The following is a 12,217-nucleotide window of genomic DNA, read 5'->3' as shown; positions in this document are numbered from 1 at the left end:
ATTCTCCACATTTGACCTCAGGGTCTTTCCACACCTCTCTAACTCAAGCAATACTACACCTACAGCACCCACAGCAGCACCATAACACCGCTCACAGCAAAGCAGCCATTCATCCTTCCCACCACACCAGACCACCCGTCCATCAGGCTCACTACATCTACTTATAAATAACACCAACTGTTTCAAAACATTCTGCATTTAGGACCCATTTCACAGAAGGCGAACAGCTCGTGGAACAGAAGAACCTATTAAATGTGTTGCTCAAATAGGGTCAGAGGAAGACACTGGTATATGAGCCTTCTTAGCTTCTGTTAACATAACACTTTCAACTCCAAGTCTTCTTCAGAATAATCATCTCATCTTTTTTCTGACTACACCTATGAAGAAACCATCCAAAATACCTTAATGAGCGTCGGTGGGGGCTTGGCAGCAGGAAGAGCCGCTCCATTGGTAAGACTGGGGGGCAGAAGAGGTGGAGGTGGCAGAGGCGGGGGTGGCTGTTCAGGTAGGAAAAGAGTTTCATTGGAGTCTGCACTAATCTGCAATTGGGATGTACCCTGCAGGGACAGAGAAAGGCATAATGAGTACATGTACAAGGAGGGAAGCATTTTAACAGAGTGGTGGGAAGTGCCCACTTAAGGGGAAGCAGCACAGTATTCAAGTCATTAATTGGATTCCTTTAACCCACTTCATTTGTCCCCAAGAAGCGCCACAACTTCCAAGGGCAGAGAAGGAATCAAAATCCTACACCTGTATGTCCAGCTTTGCTCGTCTGAATCAGCTGCACACCTGCCCAGCCTACATCACCAGCCAGGACTGTCACATTCCCCACAGGACACCACTACGGACACTTCTGAATGACCAGAGGACTTCACCGGTGCCACACAGAGCTAAGACCCCTTGTGAAATCTCACTGATTATGCTCTATCAGTGACCTTTTCGGGGTCTCTTAGCCTTGCATTTTAGGATCCTCTGCCATGAATCAGCAGTAGGTGTGAAGCTCCAGGGCACTGAAGGAGGACACCACGTTCTCACCTGAGCTAGTGATGTGCCAGTGGTGCTAGGGAGAGGGTCACAAATCCGTGAGTCCATCGGTGATGGGACAGACCCTTGGGACTCATGGCTGGCTGGCTGTTCTGGGGAGAGGGCATCACTGCTGTCCTCATCGAAGGAGGAATTGTCTGCAACCTTTGGGTAGTTCACCTGTCCAACTGAAAATACAAACATTGGCCATGGACTTCCAAGAGGAATAAGAAATCATTTCACTTGCCACTAGATAGATATTTCACAAAGAAAATGAAGGCATGGAGAGCTGTGTCTGAGTTAAAGTATCATACAAAAAAGAGCAAATGAAACCCAAATTGGATCCATTTGAAGTGTTTATATTCACCTCTGCTATCAGCAGAATACACAGATGTAGACTGGGGTGAACCACTTCTCTTGCTTCTCCACAAGATGAGATCAAGAAGCACAACATGAGCTACTCAACCCAAACCCAGAGCTGACGCATGGCCTATTTGCTGACCATGTGGCACCAACGACAAAGGCCAGTCGGTGTAGGGCTGAGTCATGCTTTCTTTGGTGTTCATCCTGGGTGGTGGAAGATAGAATCACTCTTCAAGACAGAATCCTGAGTTGTCCTCTAGTCTTAGAAGCAACAGGGTCTATGGATTTAGTGGTCACCCTGACTGCTGTTAACATTTCTGTCTGTCTACACATCCCACAAGCAGCAACTTATCGCAAATTAATCCCGGTAAGCAGGAAATACTATCATTTGTATCCAACATAGCTGAAATCCATGGAGATGTGTTCTGCTCGGAGTCAGAAGGAAGCCACATCTCTAATATGCCAGCTCACAAGCTCACTCTTTCTCTTCCTCAACCATTTCCCATGCAATAGTTAAGCCAGGTCTCCCCCAGCACTGCCCTTTTCCTTTTTTTCATGAGAAGTATGCAGCCTTGCTCACAGTTGTGTCCCATCTGTCTTTAAAATAGCTGTGTATGTTTGAGGGGCCGAGTAACCACAGACGTGCACAGAACACCCAGTCTGAGGAGATGGGAAAGAGCACTAGTGAGGCAGTGGGAAGGCTATTCCTCAGCATTCCTTACAGCCCTTGGAATGGCACTGGCATGATTTACATCTGTTCTGGTTTATTTTTAAAGGGATTGGATTCTCTGAAGTTTGTAAGTTCACAGACAGCTTTTGTTTCATCACACCTGTTTGTATTCTGTCTCCTTCCCTGATGTGAGTCAGTCAGTGGGTTCTCCCTGGCCAAGGCTGCTGATGTGTCAATATCAAGGGAAACTTTTAAGGAGAGAATCTAGGGAATGCAATCTACAGCAGTCTTTCAAGCCCTCGGGGTATGCAAACACTCTTACATTATTCTGGGATGTCTACACTCATAATTTAATGTCCACAACATAATTTAACATCTCTCTTCTACTATCTGTGCCAGAGAGCTTTCTGTTTTGCAGAATCCTGGGGGCTGAAAGGCTCTGAGATGGGAAAATGAGAACAATGATGGGATTGCACTCCCTTAAGCAGGCAGGCGAAATAGTAGGAAATCACAGCCACCTGTGGGCAATACATTCCACACAGACCCTCCTCTGGCCTCACCTATAATGGCTTCCTTCAGGCTGGATTCCACAGGCAAGATGTTCTTCTCCACCAGCTCCATGGGACCTGGCCTCTGTGCTATCTTCTCATTGAGGTCATCTGCCAGCCTGGCTCTCTTTAGCTTCAGCTGCTTAGCCTGCAGGGAGGGTTCAGCTGAGGTCTCTGTTCAGGGGAAAGCAAATACAGTGGCATCAGTTCAACAATGACCAACCTATGCACTTTAGCAGTATCTAACTTCACAAAGTTAGATTAGTTAATTCACAAAGGTAACTGTATAGGAAAATAATGGCAGATTACACTAGATAACTACATAATATAGAGATATTATAGATACGTTATAGATATTATGTAAATTGAAGTTATGAAGATACTATAACAGCTCCTGTGACTCTAGAATAGGATAAATTCACTGTTCTCAAACTAATGTCACCTGATTCTCATTCATCTTTTCCCTTTCAGTTGTGTCCAAAGATGTGGTACTCAGCAGCAGGATAGTACTCCCTCTCTGAAACTGAGGTGCACATTGATTAGATCAAATCTGCCTTCCTCCCACTTCAGTGTTTTACAGTGCCTTCCCCTAGCAGGAAGAGCAATGCCCATTCTATTTCACTGTGGCTCAGCTGCTCAAAACTGCACAATTTGAGTTTACATAACAGATTCTTCAGAGATTGTTGAATCACTCCCAAGAAATCACGCTACAGGCCTGGAGCATGATATTCTGCCCACTCCCAACCAATGGAAAGATTTGGGGGTTGGAGGCAAAACAGAAAGCTGTCAAGTAAGTAGTTATGACAAATCTTATTGTTGGTGTCTTCCCATTCCACATGTGCTGTACCTTCCAGAATGTGCATCCTAACCAGCTCTGATCTCTCTGGCCGGGACCGGATTTTCCGTTTCAGATAGTCCTCTGTCTGCAGCAAAAACACACAAGCAAAACCAATTCCAGTTAATCAGACGCAGGAGATAAGCTTGGACAAACAAGAGAAGCAACCGTCTTTAGTTGCTACTGAAATCTCAATAAACACTGAAGAAGGAAGGGACGTATCAGAATCCCAAAGCACCACAGAGTGAGTTTATTCTGAAGATGACCTTCTGCTGGACATTCCCTCAGTAAAAGAGTGCACTGCTGCCCTATGGGAACTGAAACTGGAAAGGATTTTCTCAAGACCTAAAGCCCTCTTTTTGCCTTTTACTTAACACCACTACTTATGCCAGGGTGAAATTCAAGATGTTTCCTTTTACATTGCAGCATGAATACATTGTTCCATTGTTCACAGCAAATACTTTCACACACTGTTGGCATTTGGCATGACTTGTGGTTCGGGCATATTCTTATTTAATGATAAATTCAAAGATGTGCTATTCATTAAGCTACAGACCCCCCATGCTCTTCCCTGGCAGGCAAAGTCTAAATGCTACAAGACCCATTTCCAGAGCTGTTCTTAGCAACGTCTTTGAAGAATGTGCTATGGAGTGATGCATGGAGATGGCCCTGCTGCCCTGTGCATGTCCCAGGAAGGGAACCTGGGCACAGTGGGTAATGGACTGCTATGTATTGGCCACCAGAATGGATCTTGAGAGGAAATAAATACTGAAGTCAATCAATCAAAGAACTGCACCGTACTTGCTTAGGTGGCCACACCAAAATGGTTAACTATGTAAGAAGGGTTTATTAAAAAATGGAGGAAGCAAAAGCCTTTGGGACACTGGTCTTAATGCAAGTTCCAATCCTTCCACCAAGCTCAAAGGGCTAACACTGCCTTGCAAGTTTTAATCACAGCCATTGCTTCTTTAGCCTTATTTTGCTTTTAGTTTTAAAAAGAAGCTGGCTCACAGTCATAACAGGTTTTATTTCCCTGTAGACTAATCAGAAAGAAAAAAAAAAAGACCAACAAAACCCTATCCTCAGAGGCCTTCTGAGGAACAGAAAACACCAAGAAACCCCCAGTGAGCAAAGGTGAAGTGTGAATTGTGACGCCTAGCTCAGGCCTGCCTTCCTCTTTCTGCAAAGCCAGAAGTCTGTGTGATCTCAGTGCTGGCATCCTCTCTATTAACTAAGTTTTCTGTTTCTAATGTCCGAGAGAAACAAGTGCATGTGTACGCAAGAAAAAAATCACACACTTTCCTCAGAGGTGGAATCAGCTATTTCAGTGACATCAATGACATCCACATCACTGAAGGGCAAAACAGACACTATAAAAATAATAACGTACAGTAAATGAATGACAGGAAGAAAAATATCAGTGACCTCCAGGGAAAATCCAAGCACTGTCTTCAGTGGCTTTTAGGCACAACTGTTCACTGAAGAATAACCACCACCACAAATAGAAACACCCCATCCAAAACATCTGTGACTGCACACTCAGAATGTGAAGGATTCCCTTCTGCACCGCATTAACAGCTGTGGGATGCCCAAGCTGCAAGACAGACTGCTCCTGACTTCCCTAAAACCTTCGAGAGCATATTGCATCTTACCCTGGCCCGTTCCAAACTCCTTCTTTGCTCGTGAAATGCAGCTGGACTTTTCAGAGCTGTAGAGAAAAAAAAACAACATTTAGAGAATGAGTGATGAAGTTCTCTCACCACACGTCCTTCCAGGCCAAACACATTAACTAATACCCCACAGCAACCGTCTCCTGCATCCTCCGGCACACAGGACCAGACCTCAGTGGGTATAAAGCTGTGTGAACTGACATGTTCTGACAGCACGGGAGCTGACCTGGACCTTCTGTGGGCTACTGAAGAGAATAATGTGGGCCACACTCCTAGTGAAGCTATGCACTGTTCACCAACAAATTCCCCCAACAAACTCTTCCTATGAGCTTCAATATGGCACAAAAGGACCCTTAGGTAAGTGAGTGACACCAAAACAGTGAGGGGATGCATGAGATAGTTGGAAGCATCCTCATGGGGGAGGATCCTAATGGACTGTAAATCCTCTTTACTACCTCTTAATGTCAAAGGAAGCTGCCGATCTTTCCTTCATCTGCACTTGTGTTTTGTGTACATGCAAGGGCTGGTTACAAATTCTGCAAGTCTACAATAGGACGCATATACTGTTCCATGTAGCAGAAACCACTACGACAACAAGAATACTTGGACAGAAAATTGCACCTGCCTGCTGACAGATAATCACAACTTGAGGAATTAACAGCCGCGCTCCATTTAATGGACCTCCTCACCCACCCCCTGGACTAGTAAAAAAAAGCAGAGCCAAAATGGATCAGGTTTTAAGGAACTAATCCTCTGCTGTCCGGGACCGTACTAACCCTGGAGGAATCTCTCGCTCCGCCTGCCTCCTATGCAGCACACAGAGCTCATGTCCCATGGGAGAACTGGAGAAAGGTGACATGACTTCTAGCTCCGTGGAGTCACTGTCGCTCACTCCTCATGGTTTTCCCAAAGCCACAAATTGCTTGTTTTCCACAACAGCCCCACTGGGGCCTGCGTTCAGAGCTGGCTGAAGGGGCGCATCACTCGTTCCTGTTTCTGAAATATTCAGATCTAAAACTAACTGATGGAGTTTCCAAACTTCCATTAAGCTGAGCACCAACATTCAAAGAGCCTTCAGCTTTAAAGACACACTGCAGCTCTTTTGAAGACAGAAGTCTATAAACTGGCGCAGTCACTAACTCCAAAGTGCTGCATCTAGGTCCCGTGAAATCATAGAATTGCTAAGGTTGGAAAAGACCCACAGGATCATCCAGTCCAACCATTCGCCCATCACCAATGGTTTTCACTAAACCATGTCCCTCAACACAACATCCAAACGCTCTTTGAACACCACCAGGGTCGGTGACTCCACCACCTCTCTGGGCAGTCCATTCCAGTGCCTGACCACCCTTTCAGAGAAGTAGTATTTCCTAACGTCCAGCCTGAATCTTCCCTGGCGCAGCTTGAAGCCATTCCCTCTAGTCCTATCACTAGTCACATGAGAGAAGAGGCTGCCCCCCAGCTCACTACAACCTCCCTTCAGGTAGTTACAGAGAGCAATAAGGTCTTCCCCTGAAATAGCCTGCTCGTGCTCTCCTTCACTGAAGACCAACGATTAAAGTACTTCTAAAATGCAACTTCATAATGAAATATTGGAATGCTATTCAAAAATAAAACCTGTGCATAAATGCAATGCAAGAAGATACATCCAATGCATGTGTAGGCTTCAAAACTCTTCCCCACAGAATAAAATGGAGCACCAAGAAAGGCAAAACGTTAAGGCAGACACAGCACCCGCAGAGTTCCTCCACATTTACACCACGGGGTAAAAAGCAGAATGCAATCAATATGTGAGGAATTCCAATCACACCGGTGTACTGGAGGAGATTAGGCTACAAAGAACCATTTGTAGAATAAATAGACTTAAATGAATGAGAACTAACAGCAGTGGGTGAGTATACAGATGACGGGGGGCAAATAGTTCCTGCTGAGATTAAAGGTAAGTTCCATACATTCAAATTCCATACAAACAGGGAGAAACCACCAAGGAAAGTTTTGCCAGCTGGCCAACAGGAGCGCACTGACTGCACTTTGGGATAAGCAAAGTAAAGGCAGAGAGATGGTCTGCTTTATAATACAAGCATGTGCTTGAGCTTAAACACACATTTATTTCATTGCATATGTATTGCAGAAAAGTGAAGTACAAGCTTCTTCAAGCTCAGGTAGTCTTGGACAAAGATAGCATGTGATATATAAATCAGGATAAAAATCTCCACTGCAGACATAAGCAGCAAGCTTCTTCTTGGGTTTCCAAAGGCCCTCTGCCACCAGAACGTGCCGGCATGGCAGGAGTGCTTCATCCTCCCCTTCCTACTTCTGCCATCAGCGTAAGGCAGGACGTGAACTTTAAGTGACATTTCCCTGACCACAGCTAATGGTTGCAAAAGGCAACTGCAGGAGTGCAGCCGATGGCACAGGTAGCGCAAGAGAAGCCTTCAATACAGAAGAATAAAGGAAGGAGAAAAGCATCCCTGAGAAGAAAACAAAATGAAAAGCCCTCTCTCGAGTCACACAGTAAGTAAAGAAGTTAAATAGAAAGTAAAGCAAAAGTGCGAGGGGAAGAACCGCGCACAGAACAATGTCAGTCTCTCCTCTGGAAATAAGCACTGTGCTGCAGCTCTGTGCTGGCAATACGACAGAGGACTTCATAGCTGACCTCTGAAAATGTCAAGAGGGCACAAATCCTTCGCTGCTTCCCTCAGCAATCCAGGATGGGGTAGATGACAGAAGAGGGTGTCTGTTGTAAAATCCTACTCCATCCAAAATTAACTAAGCCTTGCATATTTTGCTGGGTTTGAAATTACTAAGGAGGGAAGAGCTGGGCAGCACCTCCCTTAACTATTAGAGCGAGTGGGGAAAAAAGAACAACAAATCCTTGTGCAGAAGACTGCAGCTGGAAGGCACAGGGCTGGTTCAGGCACGGGGTGAGCAGACACACATCTCTACCAGCTCCCAGCACTGTCCTTCCCAACCACCTGGCGCCAATCCCTCAACTCATTCCTGCCCCCATCCCCTGTTGGCTTGCTTGCTTGAGTGCTCATTTATCCATCTCACTCAAGATTATCCATGATGACAAAGCTCTACTGTTCCTAACAATATCTGGTATTCTGGCTCATTTTGACCGTGGCCACAGATGAGCAGCCAAAAGGGTGGACAAGAAGCAGTGCTAACAGCCCTGGCATGACACACTGAGGTAGGAAGGCATGGGGCAGGACTTCTACCACTGACGCAGGGCATGCATGCACAGTACTTGGTACATAATACAGTAAATGCAACCCCACAAAGTAAGGATGAAGACACTCAAAGCACCTCATCCTTTCTGGCTGCCCAGATCTGATATATATTCAACTATACCTGAACTGTATTCAACTATACTTAACATACTCAACTACTCCTTACAGTAGGTTGTCTAAATCGTTCTTCAAGACCACTGATGAAAAAATGCAGCATTACTGCAGAGAAGCTATCCGCAGGCTTAGATGTCCACACTATTGGAAAACCTTTCTGAATGTCTAACCTCTATTTCCCTTCCTACAATACATCCTCATTATTCCTTGGTTTACATAATTACAGAGAACAACTTATATTTTCTTCCTCTTTGCATTTATCCCAATATATTTGAAAACTTTGGTTTTCCTAGAATCTTCTGCTCTATAAAATGAGCAAAGCCAGTTATTTCAACCTTCCTTTACAGAGAACATTTCCCAGACCTTTGCTCATTTGCTCTCTTCTGGACTTCTTCAAATTGATCGGCATATTTCTGGGCTCCATCATGAGAGGGGTGGCCAGCAGGGACGGGGAGGTGATTGTCCCTCTCTACTCTGCTCTTGTGAGGCCCCATTCAGAGTGCTGTGTCCAGGTATGGAGCCCCCAGTATAAGAAAGACAGAAAGCTGTTGGAGAGGGTCCAGAGGAGGGCCACAAAGATGATGAGGGGGCTGGAGCACCTTCCCTACGAAGACAGGCTGAGGAAGCTGGGCTTATTCAGCCTGGAGAAGAGAAGGCTGTGGGGTGACCTCAATGCAGCCTTTCAGTACCTGAAGGGAGCCTATGAACAGGAAGGGAGTAAACTCTTTGAAAGGGTAGATAACAGCAGGACAAGGGGGAACGGTTTTAAGTTGAAAGAGGGAAGATTTAGGTTGGATGTTATGGGGAAGTTTTTTACCAGGAGAGTGGTGAGGTGCTGGAACGGGTTGCCCAGAGAGGTTGTGGATGCCCCGTCCCTGCAGGTGTTCAAGGCCAAGTTGGATGGGGCCCTGGGCAACCTGGTCTAGTAAATGGGGAGGCTGGTTGCCCTGCCTGGCAGGCGGGTTGGAGATTCATGATCCTCGAGGTCCCTTCCAACACAGGCCATTCTGTGATTTCTCGAAGTACACTGTCCAAAACTGGGTATATTTTCCAACTAGGCATTCTTAAATAATACACACATTACTCCCTTGTTTAAACGGAGTTACTGAAGATGGTGATTAATGTCAGCCATAGACCTTCTTTCTCCCCACTTCATCCAAAAGCCTCTCTGAGCTCACCCTCCCCATGTGACACCAAGCCTTTACTCCAGTGCTGTTTTCTCACCAACTTTGCACACAGCTTGGAATTGTCCCAGCATGGAAACATCAGGTGAACCTGTGCCAAGCACCTTACTCAACCCAAGATGTGAAAAAAGGCGTTAAACATTGTGAATTCCTGGGGAGGAATATTTAATACAGTGGTGGGTACAGCCTTACGACTGACTTCTTCCCCTTACACTACATCCCATTCATCTCCATTGATGCTGCTGTGGCATCCATACCATGCCAAAAAGCAATACTAGGCAACAGTCACCAAAAATTAGCTGCTTCCCCCTATGGCATGTGCTTAGTTCCAAACAGGTGCTATTTAGCATGACTTGAATCCTTGATCTGGCCGACTGCATGGCCAACCTTGCTAACTTTGCTTTAAGAAAAGTGGGGCGAGCTCCTGATGAGAAGGAAGTGCTGCCAGAGGCAGAAATCTTGCCAAGCTACAATTGCAGTTATTAGATATTGATGGATTTCCACCTCCTCAGTATATTTCTACTGCTGATATATTCAAGAATGATTTACTGATTTCCCCCTATGCACCTGTCCCATTAGGTACCCCTTTTGCCTGCCTTTCTGCTTTTCTTTATACATGATATATTCATATTTTCATCCTCAGTAAAGTGAGTTTCCATGTTCTGCCCTCATTCATTCCTGCACCTGGGTCCGGGACAAACCAAGCCAGCCCTCAGCTATGCTGACAGCATTTTGTGGATTCAGATCACAGTTGTTTTGAAAGAGTTATTTTAACCTGGACTGGTATGCTCATTTACAGCCCAGCTCCACAAATAATTGTGTCAGCAAAACAGAACAGAAGTTGCCCAGCCAGCCAAAGTCAGGACTAAGAGGCTGGGTTTAAAAACCCATTCTGCAGTGGGAGCAGCTGTGAAAGTAATGCCTCCTCCTTACTTCCATAGAACCTACAACAGATACAATGAGCACAGTAAAACTGTCTGATAGAGTAAATTCTCTGCTACAAAACACTGTTTTTCAACACAGTCACCACCATTAGCTATGCATTTTTACTGGTGATGAACAAGAGCCTGCATGCCACACTCATCTAAACCTGCAACTGCAGAGGGGACCGACTGTTGTCACTGGTGAAACAGCACCCACCACCTCACTATGCTCACTTCCACTGTTTGGTCTCCATAAACATTCAGCAAGAATCAATGAATGTCAATGGGGGCAACTTTTTATGCATGGAGCAATTCAGTGACACACCTTTGCTTCATATGTAATTCCACAACAGACACCATTTGGTCAGACTGCCCCTCTGCTGCTCCGTGTTGAACTGCTGGCCTTCCATCCGATCCTAAAGTTAAGCAGCAGCCATGCAAGACTGCCTCTGATGATAAATGCCTTTCTGTACAAAGCACAGATGGACATTGCTCATCTTTGCTTCAGACCAATGTATTAATTCCTATGATACAGAGTTCAGAACAGCAACGCATAACTTCAGTGTTCCCTCCATCCAAGTTGCATTTGAAGATACTGAAATGTGAGTAAAGGGAGATACTGCTGCGAAGTGTCATGGTGGAGCTGCTTATAAACTATGTAACTCAAAATGCAAACATAAGAGTCTCGCACCTGGGGAGGAATAACCACATTCATCAATATAGGTCAGGGGCTGACCTGCCGGAGAGCTCTGCAGAGAAGGATCTGGGTGTCCTGGTGGGCAACAGGCTGTCCATGAGCCAGGAGTGTGCCCTTGTGGTCAAGAAAGCCGATGGTATCCTGGGGTGCATTACAAACAGCGTGGCCAGCAGGTCAAGAGAGGTGGCCCCAGTGGGGCCACGTTTAGAATACCGTGTCCAGTTCTGGGCATCCCACTTCAAAAAAGACAGGGATCTCCTAGAAGGAGTCCAACAGAGGACCACAAGGATGATAAAGGGCCTGCAGCATCTTCCATATGAGGAACGGCTGAGTAACCTGGGTCTGTTCAGCCTGGGGAAAAGAAGACTAAGTGGGGACAGATAAATGTTTATTAATACCTAAAGGGAGGTAGGAAGCAAATGGATGAGGCCAGGCTCTTCTTAGTGGTGTGCAGTAATAGGACAAAGAGTAATGGCCTAAAACTTGAACACAGGAAGTTCCTTACAAACACATGGAAGAATTTCTTTATGGTAAGGGTGATGGAGCACTGGAACAGGTTGCCCAGAGAAGTTGTGCAGTCTCCCTTCTACAGAGATATTCAAGACCTGCCTGGATGCCTACCTGTGCGACCTCGTGTAGGATACCTACTTTAGCAGGGGGTTGGAGTTGATCTGTTGAGGTCCCTTCCAACCCCTGCAATTCTATGATTCTGTGTGAAACCCAAATCAAATCCAAATCTCCAACATAACAGCAGAAACAAAAGGCCAGGCAAAATGGTTCCAACATTTTCTGTGCAAGTTTTACCCAGCAGCATAAAAAAGCAACTGTAAGCCTTGCAAAGCTTTCCAAGACAGTCATATGGAGATATTTGAGTTCCTGTTAGCCAGTGTGAGAAATAAGTGGAATCAGAACCAAAATCAGAACCACTCTAAGAACGAAACATAGCAGAGGAAGGTC

The 12,217-nt window shown here is 45.5% G+C and overlaps 1 protein-coding gene across 5 annotated transcripts in view; it reads right to left on the bottom strand.

The window, feature by feature from the left end:
• MKL1 (megakaryoblastic leukemia (translocation) 1) overlaps positions 1–12,217 on the bottom strand; it is a 97,875-nt gene that overhangs the window by 9,508 nt on the left and 76,150 nt on the right. For all 5 annotated transcript variants that reach the window (XM_046907698.1, XM_046907709.1, XM_416243.8 and 2 more), the window contains 5 exons: positions 5,092–5,147; positions 3,452–3,527; positions 2,617–2,778; positions 1,036–1,211; positions 402–557 (listed from right to left, as the gene is read on the bottom strand). In XM_046907698.1, coding sequence (XP_046763654.1) covers positions 402–557; positions 1,036–1,211; positions 2,617–2,778; positions 3,452–3,527; positions 5,092–5,147 — 626 coding nt within the window. The remainder of the gene's footprint in view (positions 1–401; positions 558–1,035; positions 1,212–2,616; positions 2,779–3,451; positions 3,528–5,091; positions 5,148–12,217) is intronic.

This window comes from Gallus gallus, chromosome 1, assembly GCF_016699485.2.
Source record: "Gallus gallus isolate bGalGal1 chromosome 1, bGalGal1.mat.broiler.GRCg7b, whole genome shotgun sequence".
Classification (NCBI taxonomy): Eukaryota; Metazoa; Chordata; class Aves; order Galliformes; family Phasianidae; genus Gallus; species Gallus gallus.
Note: the sequence above shows the minus strand (reverse complement) of the source record. Positions and strands in the feature narration are given on the sequence as shown.